Here is an 18,394-nt window from a genome sequence, read left to right as displayed (position 1 = left end):
GATCCTAGAGCTGACTATTTTTTTTTTATAACAGGGTGACAGGGGTCCTGATGGCCCTCCAGGACCACCGGTAAGATCAATTCAATTTCCAAGAATATTATTTCTAATAATCTGAGTTTTATGCCTAAATAATTATGTCTTCTTTTTACTGCAGGGTCCAGATGGGGACCCGGGCAAAGCAGGATCTCCTGGAATGCCAGGCGAACCAGGAGCTGATGTGAGTACTATGCCAGTGTCCAGGGAAGGGGGCTCCATATAAGGAGATGGGCGGGGCCTGTGCGGGGATAGAGAGCCTGTTGTATGAGGCTCAGGTAGCGCTCACTGAGCTCTATTCATCTGCAGCCTCTGCATCCACCTCTGTCTGGGATCTGATCATCCCTGGATACACTAAGCAGACACATGCTCCAATGTTCTTTTCATGGTTATTAAGGAAAAAATAGGGCTGGCAATTAATAGCTTCGGGAATACTGTGCAAGGCAGCTCAAGTTCACATTCAAAGATTTAATGTTGTTTTATTAGAACTGATGCTGAGAGGAAATATGGAGGCTGCCATTGCTGGTCTCACAAATATAAAATGTTTGCCACTATCATTACAACTGCAATACTTTAATGTCAAATCCATGTCATTTGCTTGCTTGTTTTGGGTTTGTGACAGTGAGATAACTAATATTTTTAGAAGGAGGTCAGCAATGACATAAATCATAGTTCTCTCAGTACTCGGAGTTTGTTTTTAATCCCTTACTTTCCATATGTTCCAAATGTTAAATATACCTAGTTTTCTTCAATGTTGTTATTGCATATTTTACTTGTATGCCTTTTAAAGTATTCATTTACATATAGAGTATGCCTTCTGGTGATAAAATGTCTTTTTCTGTATCTAAATGTGAAGTGTAAAAGCAGAAGTTAGTAATAAGGGGCAGTCAAGTACAAGTTGCAGAAGACCTTGTGTAGGACATGATCACATAAACATTCCTATTTGTAGAGATATCATGCTTGGTTTATTACTAATATATGTAAACGGCTGTAGATTTTTTTATTTGCAATCTATATTTTAAGGATACGCCTGTCCTTTAGGGCTCCCCTTAACCATGGTCAACATTTTTCTGATAGCAATACCTACCTCAACTGATGTCTCCAGTGATCTTTTGAGATCACTTAGATCTTTTTAGCTAAAGTTTGTATTCCCATGTACATTGTTGAGCAGAAACCAATAGGTATATTAAAAAAAGAGAATATTCACATAGGAGATTTCTGTTAGTAAAATGTTGACGACTTGGAGGACTCCTTAAAAGATAACTGCATTTAATGCCTTAAAAACGGAATGGTGGCTGTTGGTTTTGCTGATGTATGGCATATTGCTCATGGTGGTGCAGTCTTGTTCTAAAGGTCAGAGTTGAGTCAGTCCTTCCCTTTACTGAATACATGCTATGCTAGACAAATGGAAAATGGTAGGAGTATGGCTCTACTTTTCGTGTTGTGCCTAAGCATCACATTGCATGCAGCACTGAGCCCTTTTATTTAATTTGCTGACATTTAATCTGTAAACCATTGTTTGTGAATAGTTGGGATTTTTATCTTACAGTGAACAGTTAGCTAAGTAGAAAGTTTTTGCAGGGAAGTGACGAGGGAGGCTGGACTCCTCAATATTACCAGATGCAGAGGTCATATGAAGATTTTAAACATCTAGTTCTGGTGAAAATTTGTGTTTCCTGTTTGGAATGTGCCTGTTTATATATGGAAGAAGAGATATAATATTCCCATAAGTGCAGTGGGTTCATAATGATCTTGTTGACTAGCACATACTCCCTAGTTTGCCTATTTTTGGTTTGTTCAGACTGATGAAATGTCTGGGTAATTGCTTGTTATTATTTGTCAAATGGCACTGATAGTGTATGTTTAAACAGGATATCTGTAGTCTGCAAACATGTAGCAATTACCACAATTACAAGTATTGTGTATACACTGATGATAGTCATGTGTTCCTGCTTCCCTAAATATATTTTCCTACTGTGTTGAGGCTTGACTGCTACACTTGATATCTTTTTAATCATTTACATACAGTATGCTGTTTGATAAAAAAAGGCATTATCATAATTTTTTGCTGTCCTTTTTTTAACATTTTGGGTACTGCATTGAAATAAAATAGCTACTCTATATAATATTATATTGCTTGTACAAAAGATGCCTTGCAAATAAATCCATTAAGGCAAATGATGCAGAAAACAATTAAAAATCACAGCACGTTGCAGGACTATGAACTGCAGGTTTAGAGAAAGGCCCCAACCTTGTCATTTTCAATAACTCACACTGTTGGAGCTCTTTGGCCCTCCAGGGTTTATAACTTCCTGTTGCCAGTTGTGGTCTAGGCACATCACATTCATTCTTTGATGTGTTCATTAATAGGGGCAAACTGGGTCTTACAAATGCTTTATTACCATCAATCTGGCTATGATTATTGGCTTCATTAAATTAAATAAAAAGAACAAGCACTGATTACCAACATTAAGAGATACATGCAAGTTCTGTGCTTGAAGCAATGAATACATTTCTAAAGCATGTATGTGTTACAGCAAACCAGGAAAACCATGTCTTGTTTGTAGGACCCATTTATCGAAACATTTAAACTTCAGAATGGGGAAATCATCTTGTAGTCTGAAATAGCCATTCTCAAAATACTGCATTTACTTTTGGCTCCAACAAGAATCATACTCATATTGTTTGTAGTGGTAGAGAGCACTAAATCATTTACATCAGCTCCTGCCAGTGTTCTTCCCAGATTGCTTTTGAATTGTGGGAAAAAATAGAGCATGTCCATTTAAAGCATATACAAACTCCATTCAGATTGTATCCATCCTAATCACAAGCCTAGTATTACAAGATGAGACTGACAGTTGTCTTGAAAAAAGTCATAATGGAAATTCATTGCTATGGGCAACACAAATATTTTAGGATCGGTGTGTTTTAGAGATTTTGCTGCTTTCTCTGCCTCTTGTAGGGCCAGTTTCAAGGGGCTTAGAAATGCACATGCAGTTTATGTCTTACATGAGTATGAGAAGCTTTTCAGATCATTCAAACTTTGTTGACAGGTGCATTTGGCCTGCAGTTGACCTGCCTCGTACTTTATGTTTATCTTACACTGACCTGCAGTTGATTTCCCTCTGACCTGCACTTGTTTTACCTCCAACTTGCAGTTGATGTCACACTGACCTGCAGTTGACCTTCCTTGCATTCCCAATAACATAAATGAAAAGAGAAGCACTTCTGATGCAAACAAAAGCCAGTCAATACAGACACTTAATAGAACATGTGAATATAATACGTAAACAAGACATAGAACATGTCTTTCGAATATTTCTAGAAGATATAATAAATGATCCTTGTCATTTAGATGCTTTCTATTTTACACTCCATATAGGAATAATTTTGCACAGTTGATGGGTTCCCTTCTTGAGAGCACAAAGGAAGTAACAGAAATAAATATGCATTCAGATTTGCATTAAATTGATACTCTCCATTCCCATGCCTTGCCTCCACCTTCCTGTTACAGGAAGTATGCATGGTAATGAAATAAGACTTTGCAATCTAATAGGCACTAGAAAAGACCCAGTGTTTTTAGTAATTCATGTAGACCTGGTTAGATACAACCTGTGCAAGTCTGTGTGGGGACACCGGCAATGAGGAATATGGCTGGTAATAAAGAGAGAAATTTGTATATAGATATATATTTATTTTGTAATAATTTCCACAGAGAGAGAGGAGGACAAAAGAAATAGCTTACAGCTGGAATGTAAGAATTTGCCTTTAGCAATGAGAATAATGTCAATTTTGTGTAATTACATGTAGAAATTCCATTACAAAAGGAGCTGTAATGTAAGCATGGTAATATAAAAGAAAAAGGTTGTCAGGTTCATTCCAGGTAAGAATAGAGTCCCAATAATACGGCGCTGGCTGACCGTGCATTGAAATGGTTTACAATGTTGCTAGGTTACATCACATCAGGCTTTCTGCTAGGCATATTTATTGATTCGGGCAATGAAAAAATATTGCACATTTTTTATACTGGGGCTGATTAATGAGAACTAGTTGAAAAGCAAGTGTGTGAAGTGCCTATGCTGTACATAACAATCAGCCAGTTTGCTGCTGCCATTGTTTAGCGCAAGTTACATTTGAAAAGATTTTATTGTTTGGAATGACTATTTTATTTTACTTCTTGTGTTTTTTTCAACTAAAACAATTAAAATGTTCCAACAGTTTCCATTCAAAGTGTTTAAATTGCCCAATTTCACAGCATATGTCAAAACTGGTGGTAAAGATCAGAACCTTTTTCTTTACTGTTATCCAAGATCCCATTAAAAAAGGGAATTCTCCTTACTTCCTGTAAATATGGAAGTTTTTTTTTTTTACATTACACATCATTTTGTCATCTAGGCACTAACTACTCTGAGTTGGTTTGTTATGGGTTTCCTCCGAAGTTCTCTTCTCAAACGCAGATTAGTAGCACTATTTTTTTTTTCAACTGTCCTTTCTGTTTGGTGATGTCATTAGTTTGAGATATTCTTTATTGGTTGTTACCCAGAGACCTGTATCAAAAGACTGACTATTAGCCTAATAGTCATGGAAATGGAGAGTGTCAATTTAATGCAAGTGCTCCAACTGTGTGAGTCCAACATTGGTAGTAATACTACCACTGGGGTCCATTGTGGCAGAATATTACTAGTATAAAGTTACAAACACCTTTACAAACTTTGTTAGCATTTTACTTCTATTGCTGTTTTGGTAACAGATATATAATGCAAACAGTACTTGAAATTAGATAACAGAACTTAGAGTGGGAGAGAAGGAAGCAGCACAAGGAACCACTCTTTTCAGGAAAAGTGCTGATAGGTGTAGAAAGCAGAGGTATGGCAAGCTTTTAAAACCGCAGCTTGGGTAGAGTGAGCAGGCTAAATGATGTATAAAGTGTGAGGACATCCAGTGGTGGAATAATAGAACTGATAGAGATGACTTTGGATTTAAGGTAAGTATTGCAGAAGAGAAATCTGCTTTTATATTTTAGCAGGCTTTTATTTATTTATTTGGCTGTGATTCTGCAGACTTGTTTAACAAAGTTGTAAACATGTAGTTGTAGAATAAGGAAATATGTAATGCCAAATTCAGAGGATTTTTGGCATTATATATTTCCTTTTATTACATAGTATATAAATGTATTATTAAAAAAAAGTACATTATTCAAGGCATACAAAATGCATTCATTTTTTTGGGTAATGGACCTTGATAGGGCTGTATTTAGACATCATGATCCCCTGGGCTAGGCATGAGCAAAGTCAGGCCCGGGGGCCAATTGCGGCCTGTGTTCAGATTTCCACCGGCCCGCAGCCTCTGTCATAAAATCAATAGTATGCCGCCCACCTACTTAGTACTGTTGACCGCAGTATAAAATATATGCGTAAAAAAAAAAGCTATTTTATATTTCATTAGAGTTGATCAACCATTTTGCAATTATCAAATGGAACTTCCACATTGGATATACATGATGCAAATATTTCCCCAACAACTAGAGTTTAGTTTGAGCATCCATTGTACGCTCCTACCAAATGTAATTGTAATTTGTACATTTTGAGACTCTGCCCCTCTACATGTTCAGCTATGCCTTGGAGTAAATACAGCCTTTCACTTTGCACATACTCATTGTAATTTGTGCTATTTTCTCCCAATATGCATTTTTTTTCTATAGCTGCTAATTAAGGCCAACCAATTTAGTACAGTAAGCTAGATTGATAAGAATGTCATAATGAGTGCTGTTTGTTAAACTGCATTCATACAGCAAATGATTGAGTATAGTATAAAATATATTTATGTGCATGTGTAATCTTCCCAATCTTAATATCCATAGTGAGCTATTTTAGAAAAAGAATAGGCACCATATAGTTTTACTGATTACATAGATTCAGACAATTACTTTTTATATGAGAACTGTAACTGCTTTCTTTATGATCCACTAGATGGCAGTGTAGCTATGTGTTTATATTTGAGATCCATCCTACAGTTTATTATAAAGACACTATTCTGGTTGCTCACTAAGATAATATATATATTTCATTTTTTTTCCAAGAGTGTTGTATGTTGTTGTAGATTAGTTATCAGCAAAGATTTTTTGCCATCCTTAGTGTGAAATTTCATTTCAAGGAAATTCACACTTGACAATGGATATACCTAAGTATGCAATTCCCTCCTATTTTGTAGTATTCCAATATTCCCCTAATATAAAGCAATTCAACGAATACATTTTTTGTATATAATGCGTTATGGAAAACTGAGTCAGCTAAAGGTTTATTTGTTGTGACAAATGATGTTTTTTAACCCCTATATTACTGTATTTAAAACATACTGTATATTGCATATCACCACTGCATTGCCTTAATAAATAGTGGTGTTGTGCTTCAGTTGATTTTCTGATGTTGCTTATCATAACTAGTGGGTTACAAATGTGAGATGTATGCATAGAGAGATCAGAGAGCTTTCATGGCATGTTCTCAAACTTTAGACAACTTCTTGGAGTCATTGATGTCATTACTCATGGGCAGAATTAAGGAAGCGTTACTGAATCATAACCATAATCAGCATAATACTGGAAAAATGTATTTTTATATGTAACACACAGCACAGCTAGTAGTAAATATACAGTATTACAGATTCTCATAATCAATTTGTTTGGGACAAAAAGCATGTGTCTGTCACTTGTATAATACAGGTCGTCCCCGAGTTAAGGACATCCGACATACAGACGACTCTTAGATATGTGTTCTTTTCTGTGCAGGACGGAGGCTTGTTGGGGGGAGGGGCAGTTCACATGACTTGGAAAAGAAAGCTTTTGATCTTCTGCTACATCTTGTAACTCTTTAATGACCAAGACAAACCCTGCAGCTGTTTCAATTTGCATATCCAAGCACAGCTTACTCCAGAAATTAATGAATGTCTAGGTTCCATAATGTTTTTTTTTGCTTTGTTTGTGATTAACTCACAGTGAGGATTTTATACAGTAACTGACATCACGCTGCCTAATAATATGTTAAGACAATCATCGGTCCTAATTGCATTTCTTAAAATAATGTACCTGTTCCGACTTACATACAAATTCAACTTAAGAACAAACCTACAGTTCCTATCTCGTATGTAAACTGGGGACTACCTGTAGCAGGGTTTACATCAGGCTGGCCATTGTTTAGTAAGATGCATTGACCCCACCTCCCCCATTTTTGTCTTGGAATGAGCATACCTACCAAAGGGAGCTGTGGGATTTTATCTGGTTACAAGTTAGATTATGTACTTTTATGTGTGAACTGGGCAGTCATCAGAGGTTCAGCTATGTACATAAATTAGGACCAGGTTATACTGTTTGAATTTTTTTTATTTGTTTTATATATAATATTTTTGTTTTTATCTAACAGGGACTGACAGGACCTGAAGGAACTCCTGGCCCTGTTGGCCCAAGAGGACAAAAGGTCTGTATAAATATTTAGTATTAATTATCTGCTATTATGCAACACTGCACTTTACTGCCAATGTATTAAGGAGAACTGATGCTTTTTAAGTGTTTACTTGAGCTTGGTCCAATACAACACCCGGGTAAATCTTTATTAGCAGACTAAATATACATTATTCATTAAAGCAGATGGGCTGGAGGCATCTCAAATGCAATAATTAAGAGATGTAAGATAAAAACCACTTGCACAAATATGTGGTTTAGGTGTGTTAGAATGTTAACTGTTGAATTATTTTATTTTTGGAGAAAGAGAATTCTGGAAGTGGGGGAATACATGTTTTTCTTGGGTTTACTTTTGGTTTTACTTACCAAAATCCACATTTAATTATGGTACTACAATCTCTGCATATATATCAAGACAAATACTGGACTCATATTCTAAAATTAGGCCTTGCAGATGACCTATCAATAAAAAAAAGGTTAATGGCAGGTTCCCGCATACGGGGATTTTTTAGAGTAAATTTCAATTCCATCATGATGCAGTCTTTATGTAAATGAAAAGAAATATGCCTATTTTAAATAAAAAAAAATCCCCTTTAAGTATACTAATTCACTTAGAAAGGTATACAGATCAATTCCAAAATCTTCTGTTTTAATTATCTAGTTGTGTGGATTTAGAAAACTTGCCTTGGGTTCAAATTTGGGAAATAAAACTCCACACATGTGCTTATTTAAAGTTAATATAGTACCAGGTGCAATAAATACCTGGATATGCCAATGTTCTAGTTTTAATGCTTTACCAACAATGATTTCATTTGCTAATATTGTTTCACAAACAATAAAATAAATAATCATAAGAATATGTGTGTAGGTATTTCCTGGAATCTAACAATGCAACTGTATTCAATAAAATTTGCATGGATAAAGAGAAAACCCAGAGCAAAACACTACACTTTAAAAACTTTAAAAAAAACCCTGGAAATACATGTAGTATACAGGGTGGGTAGTAACAGGAATCTCAGCATATTTTTCCCCTTGCACTTTCAGTACTGAAATTACTATTGATGAGATTGTAGAAATGTGCTGTAAACCTGAAGTAATACACCTTCTAAATTGATATAATATCTATTTCCAGGGTGAACCAGGACCCCCAGGATCTCGTGGATTATCTGTAAGTGTAAAACCAAACACCATAATGCAAAGCATTCTTAGATATTGTACCTAGATACTGATAGATATGGACAGAAAGGCCATCAGTAAATCTTACATTTACATAGCTGTGACTGGTCTAATATGTTGTAAACATTGATATATACATACTTTTAGACATGTACATATGGTATGAAAATGGAAAGTTTTATCAGGGCATAATGATGCAAAACATCTTCTGGTATAAAGTACCATAAATAAATACTTTTCATCATTCTGTCAGCTTCATTGCACTGGTTATATATGTCTTCCTCCAGCTTGTGTGAAATGTACTGCTTTATCTCCATAGCATCATATTAAGTTTAGTGTGTTACCGCTAGCAGGAAGTGACATGAAATGTATTTGCCATTGGATGATACAGATAAACTGTAAGAAAGAATAATGCTGCAGATGTTTAGTTCTGAAGCTGCTTCCAAATATCTCTTTATGTAGCACTAATACTGCAGATCCAGTACCGTCTGCTGTAGTTTGCTAGGCTCAGCATTACTGTTCTGATATTTCGATGTTCTGATTTAAAATGATTGTGTTATAATCAGCTGTATCTTACAGCTTGATACTTTCCAGCTGCTACTTTGCAGCTAGTTCAAGCAAATCTCAGTTGAGGTAAACTTAGATATGTCTCCTAGATAGAAATATGAATGCATTTAACACATAAATGCACTAAATCTTGTTCCCCTCTTTAGGCATGTGTAAAGTGTAAGTGTAAGTGTAAAATAAAACAAATGTTCCATGAAAGTTTGAAGCAACTAATTGTTAGTAAGACGAATATGCTATGACAAAAATGTAAGGGTGGGAGAAGGTATGTATGGATTACAAGTGGGCTTCATCCTTTACAACCTTCTTATTTCAATTACTCTCTAGGCCTCAGTGAGCTTAGTATTGTATTTCCAGCACTCTCCATCTACACCTAGTGCCTATATTAAGTGTATCATCAACTTCTACTTGTACAGAATTATGGTGCTTCAGTTGATGTTCCTAACTAAAATTAAGTTATGCTCATTTTATTTACAGTTAAACAATAACCCTTTTTGTCCATCTGTATGAGCCTGTTGTCTTGACAATTTAGCACTACCCTGGTGATTAAGGAGTAATTTTTTTTTTGTGATTGTGGTATTTCCTTTCTAAAAATGACAAAAGGATATAGGAGATTAGGCTGGACCTTGGACCAACTAATATAATTACAGCACTGGTGGTGCTACAGCTATCCAGTATTAAGTGGTTACCCATTCTGCATTTCCACTGATTTGCAATATGCAGACTGATTTTGCTGTTTATTATTGCTGCAGACTAAAAAAAAGTCTTCTGCTCCTGTTGAAAGTGGAGCCGTCAGCTCAAGCTAACTGAAAACTTAGATGTTGATCTTGTTGTGGGTGATATAAGAAGAATGCTAAAGTGTCTGATGTACAGATTGTAGCTAGAAGGAAAATTTGGATAGGAGGAATCGAGGAAAAGGAAGAAAACAAAACTATGAAAGTCACTTTTTTTATTTTAAATCAAACTTAATGTAATCCAAAATGCACACCACACCTGTGTTGAGTCATCAAAAACTCACCTTATATTGATAAGTAGGATCTATAAAAATCTACAGTGTTTTCAAAGTTTGATGTTAACGTGTTATCCCAGCTAAAAGGTCCATTAGAGGAACCATTGTAGATAATATGGCCCAGTTTTAATGCAAGTAGAGACAAGCAGTTTTAATTTATTTGGACATGGTGCTCAGTGAAGTAAAAAAAACTTAGTGCTGCTTAGTGCTTGTGTGTTTTCAATTGATCAGCCCAACACATTTTTTCAGCTTCTGAAGCCAGGAAGACCTCAGTGGGAGTTTGGAATGTGCATCAGTTGTCGCCTTTTGACTCGTGTGTGTACAGTACACAGAGAATGACAGCTGGAGTTTAATTTGTTAGAGCAGACAAAAATAAGCACTTATTTCTTCTGGTATAAAATAACCTCGCTGGTTAGATTGTGGTTCCAGACAACCTTTTGTTCTTTATAATTTTTCCTTCATGAAGAAATAGTGAGTACCAATAACCCCCACTGTAATGTCATATTTTTTCATCTACAATTTAAAGTGTATATGAACAAGCTTTCCAATGTATATGCTAGACAGTCTGGGATATAACAAGCAGAAAAAAATCTTTAGTTTACCTAAATGCTATCATGTTCTTTCCAACAGAAGTTGGGAAATCCTGGGATGAATGATACACTGTTCGGTTGAAATAGATAATTTACCTTGAGTACCACAGTGTACCTATCAATATCATTCTGATTTCACATTTAATATAAATTGGATTGCCCCCACACCTAACTTTGTACTGCTCAATGCAGTAAAAAGCCATGTGCCCATTGATGTCCCCTTCTTTCCTCAATGACTCCCACCATGCTCCCACCTGTGCTTGATCTAGAAAAGAACAGACACTCCAGATTAGCATTTGATATTTAATCAAGTATCAATAAAAAGTACCCACTTAATAGACTTCTGTTAGATTAGGTTTTAAATAATCTACTATCTAATGTATTAAAACTATCTGATAGTGTCTGGCCAGGTATATGATAGCTTAGCTTAGTTATATTGCTATCCATACATGTTTACTTTGGCTCAAATAATAGTAATGGCTAATTGTGTCAATCCATTTGAAGATTGTAACAGCAAAGCAATACAGCCTTATTGGTTACTTCTGAATAGCTCACTAGTACATTTATTGAACCATTGAACTTCTCATTGTTATTGTCAGTTAGCCACCCAATTAAATCCTCCCCCATAAAGAAACAATCAACATTTCTTCTAGGTTTATAGATTGATGCATCAACAAATTAAAGTAATTAGAAACTTGGTTATTTTCTGTCTGGTAACGAAAATTTTGTTCTTGATGAAAAAATGGCTCTGGTGACTGTTAAAAAATGAAGGTGGCAAAGGGGTTTGGGGATACAATAGGCATGGTCATCATTTAATTATTGTCTGTTTTCTATCCCTAAGGGTGGTGGAGTTTCAGGGCCAAGGGTGAGTAGACTGCTTTCAGCATTTCTTTTATTGACTCATTGATGTAATTTTACAGCTTAGTACTGATAAAATGTATTTCCAAATGTCAGCTTATTTTATTTTATATGCCCCTATGTATTTTACCACTCTGGCAACAGCCTTGGATCCAAGTTGGAAATCCAGATCAGGGTAAGTTCTATCCCCAGAAACTTTATTGCTTCAATATTCACTCTGCCTGTGGTTTGTTTTAGCACTGGATGGGGTTACTTAGTGTAGAATGAGCAAATACAGGATGAAGACCATTGGATATAGTTTGATCATTTATTTTATTACAGTTATTTTTTATAGTATTTTCTGCACTTGTGTTGTTAAAGACATGTAAAATGGTAAAGAAACCCTTTAGTTTCTAACCTGTGTAGGAATAGCAACTAACCTGTCAGAACTTGGGGAATGCAGGTGTCACATATACTACTTTTCAGCACCAGGTCTTCAGACACAAATGCAGCAAAACAGCTGCCAGATATTTAGAGATTGTCTGACTACCTATTTTTTACCCACCTCATTGCTCTTTGCTAAAGGTGATACATCATTCTATTTGGACAAAGTATAAATTTCATAATCTGGAGCACTCCAAGAATGCCAACCCTTAGAGATACTGTCCTGGTACTGGGATATAAGGTACCTATTTGTCCTACAAAGAGAAGATCAGTGAACACAGCCCTAAGATACTGATTTTGGGAAAAGATGAAAAAAATAAAAACACTTAATTTTCACTTGCTTGTCCCATAATTCAGCACTAAAAAAAGCAAATTATATTTTATGTTTACATTCCATTGCACATGATTGGGTATTCTAGTGAGCTTTCACTATATTCAGTGAGCTAAGTGAATGATTCCATCCAGAATAAATGCAAAGTGAACCACCGGAACTTCTTTTTTTAGTAAATTAACTCTTTTGTTCTGACTTTACTTTGAATCTACTTGCTGCACAACTTTCTCCTGTCAATAACACAGTTGGCTAATCTTAGGACAGTCAGGCAACTAGTTTTCAGAGGAAGATCAGTGATTGTAGTCTGAATTTAATGCATTTTATAAATTATTTGTTTGCTGGCTGCAGCGGTATAGTACTCATGTCTGTTATTAATTAAATCTGAAAATATTTTTATTTTTTTAGGGAGCACCTGGTCCATCAGGACTCCCAGGTGAACTTGGTCGTGGTGGTGCAGTGGTAAGTGTCCTCTTCAGTCCCTAAAGGTTCATAACTTTACAACATGAGCATTGTTTGTCCTATGTATTTAAGCCAACTACACCACAAAATACTTCATTTCCAGATTACATATTCCAGTTACAGCAGTTAGTAAAGTTCATGCACCACCTTCCATTTGAGATTATTGCAGCTTCACCTACACACTTAGGAATGAGAAAACAAACTGGAGAAGAGAATCCTATGATAACACTCTGTGAGTGTTTGCTTTTATTGGGAAAAAATTCTTTACATACATAAATACCTAGCAATGAATAAAGGATTTGTGAAGAAGCATGGTAATTGGTGAAGCTCAGCTTGGAAATAGAGCATTAACAACTAGGGAACCTACAGTTAGATTTTACTTAACTTCATACCCACAGGTACTGGGACTAATAAAATTCCTTGGTGCCATTTCAAACATACAGTTCATTTTATTGGTCTGTGTCAACCGCAGTCCATACTGCTTCCTATGCAGTTCCAGAAAATGGAGCCATTCCTCCACTGGAGGAAGAACCGTAGCTGCAACCAAGTACAAATGTGTTACCTGCTGTGTGGTTTGCTGCTGTGCAGTAGTTCTGCATTTTGCAAGAGCAGATAAATAAAATAAACTGAATTACACTTTTTCATTTTCAATATCTTAGTTATGAAAGTTAAATATATTATGTAATATCAAACAGGAAGAATGCTTACGTGTTATATTATTTAAGTTTTTAATATGAAATATATCCTAACTAATAAATAAAATAAAATGTCTACTTTTCTTCCTGTTTATGTGAGTTACCTGTATGTTTTACATTGTTCCAGCTTACTCAGAGTGTATATTCCATTACAGAGCCTGTAGCGTGTCTTATAAATAGCGTGTCTTCAATTGTACAATGGCTCAATAGTGACTAATTATGAAACTGTTAGAATGAAAGAGAGAGCTCATACACTAATTAAGGAGGAAACTTTCCCGAACCAAATAATCTACAGTATTGACAGACAAGCACAGTCTGAATAGTCACAAGAGTTCCTTACAATGCAACATTGGGCTATTGATTAAAAAATTCAATACATAGACCAAATGAAGAAGTATATCAGTGCCTTTGACCAGATGGGACAACTACTGTTCCACAAAGCTTCCTGTCACAATCCAGATGTAAACAGAATGAGGTTATAGGACCACCAGAAATGAAATCATCACCATTGATTGTCATTTACTTATTGCAGAATACATTTATTTGGCTGATGCTGCTACCAGTTTGTGTAACAAGGATACAGAATAATTCATTGCAAGTAGCTGTCTCTTGTCAAAATGCAAACTGCTTTAACATGAAAATGCATTTTGTGACATTTACAAATATATTTATAATATTCCATCATTTTAGAGATTTGCTTCTTACATTCTATGTGGATTTTTAACCCACCTTAAGGGAACAATTTTCATTTGCTCCTTCCATGGAATATTAATAAGAAGGAAATTACACAGTAAGTTCTTAAATGCAAAAGTTTTGTGGATGTATAAACACTCTAACAAATACAGTCTTAAAGATGGCAGGGTTTTTTGAATAATTAATGTATCCTGCATTTGATATTTAAAGACAGGTTTGCATTTTCTAATTGGACGCTGCTTTATGAAGAAACACATGATCACTATTAAAATTCACAGACATTTTTAAATTCCTTAAATTATACCCGGCTGCATTAATAACTATATACTTGTGTTTCGTTCTAGGGTGATGCTGGTCCCAGAGGTCCTCCAGGCCCTCCAGGGCCACCAGGACCTAGAGTAAGTATTTTTTACCTATACAGAACATGTTCATAATCTAGACTGCTTTTTAATTTTGGCTTTTTGGTTCATTATCATGTTTGACAAGGTAATGAACAAGCTATACATGGTATATCAGTATACAACTTTCCCTAATATTTCTTTGACTAGGTTGTTTTCATACTGTGGTGAACAGTCAGGAATTAGTTTATTTTTTACAGATGATTAAAAAGAGCACATTGTAATGGTTTATTTTTGTCTGTCCTTAGAAAACAATGAGTTGTAATGTAAAGTAAAAATAATGCCCATTCAACATTGTTTGTAAGGTATTCAGTGCCACATCAGAATAGTCATTAGCTGTGGAGTTATGTGTCTTGAATCAACTTTGACCATGTTTGCTAATAAGAGACTGCACACATGTACATTCCTTCCGAAGCTTGAATATTGGATTCCATAGGCACGAGGAGAGGGGAGAAGAGTTTAGTAAGTTCAATTTTGTAGTACAGAAAATGCATAACATAGCTAAAGTAGGTCTACTGCAGGAAAACGGACAACACTGTAAAGTAAGTTTATCTTTAGTAGATTAGATTAGCGAGGCGAGTTATTAGGTTGGTGGCAGTAATAAGTAGGATTTTGACTCTTCAATAAAAGGTCATACTTTCTGAAAATATCCCAGTGATAGACAAAGGCTACCTACACATGTCCAATGGTTCTCAACGGATAATTGGTGCAGGGCTGATATCAGACGAGAATCTGGTGTGTGTATAGCACCCGTCGTCCATTGTCCGAACGACTGTGCTGGCGGATCCACGAACGATGGACTATGGACTATCGTAATGGCAGTAATGGGGGAAAGCGCGCAGCAGGGTGCAGCTCTGTTGTTCTTCCCCCTCCCCTCTCCATAGAGCAGAATTGTGCTGTATGTAGAGCAATTGTTCATGCTTCTTGCAGTCCTTTGTCATTGGAAAGGATTGTGAAAGATCCTTTCCAACAACAATGATTGCACGTGTGTATGTAGCTTAAGACATTGATATCAGCAGAGTCTTCCGTGGAAGTTAATGATGATTCATGTAACCTAACATGTTGTTTTTTGTAGGCCAGATGACCCAAATTTGTAGTGTCATCTGATTACAGCTCAGTTTTGATTAATTTAAACCTACTAGCCTTCTTGCCTAATACTTTACAGCTTATTGATAAAGATCTACTGCTTCTGGATGTTCACTTGTTAAAAAATAGGCTTTGTCTTCAAAATATGAAAATTTATTAAAAATGAATCCAATTGGAATGCATCTAAAACCATATTCTTATTTGTTACAGTTATATCAAGGCCAGCATTACATTACATTGTAGAATTACAATAGAATGTTCCAAATATTTCCCTTGCCACATTAGAAAGTCAAGCAAAAGTTGTAGGAGGACATTAGAATGTAGGAAAGTAGACAGTTCACTTAGCAAAGTGAATTATGCCCTTGCAAGGGAAATTTTGTTTAGTGGATTAGTGAGCTCTGCTGACTTCAGCCATTAAATATTGTGCTAGCAAAAGTATTGCATGCAAATGTTTTTTTTTACAATTTCTTGCACGTCATTGGGTATTCTATAAAAATAGAATTTATACAATTTACTAGGCTGTGTGAAATATTCATTGTAAGGTAATGATTTGCTTCCTAAGTGAAAAGCCTATATTTCTTAACTAAATCAACTGCAGCAAGTGCATTTATCTTAAATGTAGATATGGGTCAAGTTGTATTTTTTTACTCTCTAGTGCCAACTCCAAGGTGAGTTTAACATTTTCATACTTGAGACTTTGCACAAGTTGTGATTGTTAGCCCTAGGTTGTTAACCCTCAGCCATACTAGGATCCCTTTTTTGTGTAAAACCTTCCCAAAAATGAAAAGTGGTCATACACATAACAATGCTACTAATGACATGGCTCTCATTAGAGGAATTAAGGCTATAAAAACCATGAACATATTATTTAGAACAGCTAGCAAAACCATATATTGAGGTAAAGAATCCTTGAGTCTGAAATTATTCAGCATTTTAGTAACATAGCTGTACAGCATACAGAGCATCAGTTTTCTTCATTCACATTTTTAATTACAATTGATTTTCTTTGTGTTTTATAATGTGTTGTGTCCCTGAGCATATGCAGAAATAGTCTGTTTTTGTTTTCAACAGGGTACAGTTACACTTCGGGAGGGAGATCCCCTGGTGAGTTTCCTATGGAAAGGATTAACAACTGTGTCAATGTTCTGATTTCTTTCAATTTGTTATTCATTACGGCTTTTATTTTATTTTCAGTGTCCTAACTCATGCCCACCAGGCCGTACAGGTTATCCAGGTTTGCCGGGAATGAAGGTAAGGACATGCTTTCAGCTTGATATGGTTTGAAATTGAGATGCATGTTAAAAACCATGAGTGAATGAGTGCCCGTAAACTATGAATTTTCTTTAAAATAATTATGTACAGAGCTGTGACTGTAAGTATTAAAGATAACTGTAGAAGTATTGAATATAGTAGGAAAAATATGAGAGGATGTTGGAAGAGGAAAAATAGGAATGTTAGGAAGAAAGTACAGATTAAAGAATGAAAATATTGTTGTATTATTATGTACATGAGAGTTTACCTAATATGCAAAATTAGAACCAGAATACTTAATCAAATCTAATCATCCGCTGATCTGAAAAAATAATTGGTTACAATTAGTTGCTGCACTTTCAAAACTTACTTTTTATTATGTGACTTTAGAGGTCTTTACACGTCTTTGTTTTTATGTAGTCTTTTTTTGAACTATTGAATTATCAATGTAAGAATACCGTAATTAAATTGGAAACATTGTATAATCATTGTTTTGCAGTGTAGGAAAAAAGTCATTTATAAATTCATTTATATCTACATTACATTTATTTTGCAAAGTGAATTGTCTGATTTGGCTGAATACAGTTTTGTAAATTAAACTAAACCAAATGTTATTGCAAGTAAAGTGAAAAAGCAGTACTTCATTTAGAGAGAACTCAAAGTTTTAATATTTTTTACTTATAGCAAATCTATGCTTTATCTATTTAGAGCAAAGCAAAGGGAATGTTTAAATGTCTTCTTCCAAGCAGGACATAATCATTTTTCTTTTTGTCCATCATACTTGTTCAGTTATGGGGAGAAAGAAAACCCTGTATAGTACTAGTTGAAGTATTCTGTCCATTTCCCCTATGCAACAGTGCAGGACTAATTACAAATAACCAATGCCGTTGTCATATAACAGGAAAGTATTTGCTTATTCTGGCAGGCAAATACAAGTACAAAGGTGTGGGGGGAAAAGGCATTTGCTTGGACCTGGTAATCAAATCTCTCTTTAACAAGAGATGTAGAATAGAGAGGTGTATTAAATCTCTGTACTGTACAAGAGATGTAACTACTTTTTATCTCATGAGCATCTTATTGTTTTCACTATGTTATGAATGAGATAACTGCCATCAAGTGGTAAGGAAACTGTCACTTTGCTGCTTTAGCAAGAATTTTTAGTTAATGCCTACTCCTGAACTTGCTTTTCATGTGACTATGACTGGCCACTGCATCTTGGGAGGAGGTCAGGTGTTCCTTTAGGTCACCTGGAAGAATCCATATTTTCAATGAATATTATGGGGAAAGAGCAGTAGGGGAGGGCAGGGGAATGATGTATAATATTATCAGGGAGTGGAGTAATACGGGTCTATTCCACTTTGCCCTGAACTACTGT

General features: G+C 35.4%; 1 protein-coding gene across 1 annotated transcript in view; it reads left to right on the top strand.

Annotated features, from left to right (window-relative positions):
• LOC140328706 (uncharacterized) overlaps nt 1-18,394 on the top strand; it is an 83,343-nt gene that overhangs the window by 24,934 nt on the left and 40,015 nt on the right. Inside the window, exons 9-17 of the mRNA XM_072408488.1 lie at nt 35-70; nt 155-217; nt 7,449-7,502; nt 8,619-8,654; nt 11,667-11,690; nt 12,843-12,896; nt 14,629-14,682; nt 16,840-16,872; nt 16,963-17,019. Coding sequence (XP_072264589.1) covers nt 35-70; nt 155-217; nt 7,449-7,502; nt 8,619-8,654; nt 11,667-11,690; nt 12,843-12,896; nt 14,629-14,682; nt 16,840-16,872; nt 16,963-17,019 — 411 coding nt within the window. The remainder of the gene's footprint in view (nt 1-34; nt 71-154; nt 218-7,448; nt 7,503-8,618; nt 8,655-11,666; nt 11,691-12,842; nt 12,897-14,628; nt 14,683-16,839; nt 16,873-16,962; nt 17,020-18,394) is intronic.

The sequence above is a fragment of the Pyxicephalus adspersus genome, chromosome 4, assembly GCF_032062135.1.
Source record: "Pyxicephalus adspersus chromosome 4, UCB_Pads_2.0, whole genome shotgun sequence".
In the NCBI taxonomy this organism is placed as follows: domain Eukaryota; kingdom Metazoa; phylum Chordata; class Amphibia; order Anura; family Pyxicephalidae; genus Pyxicephalus; species Pyxicephalus adspersus.
This window is presented reverse-complemented; position numbering and strand designations above follow the sequence as displayed.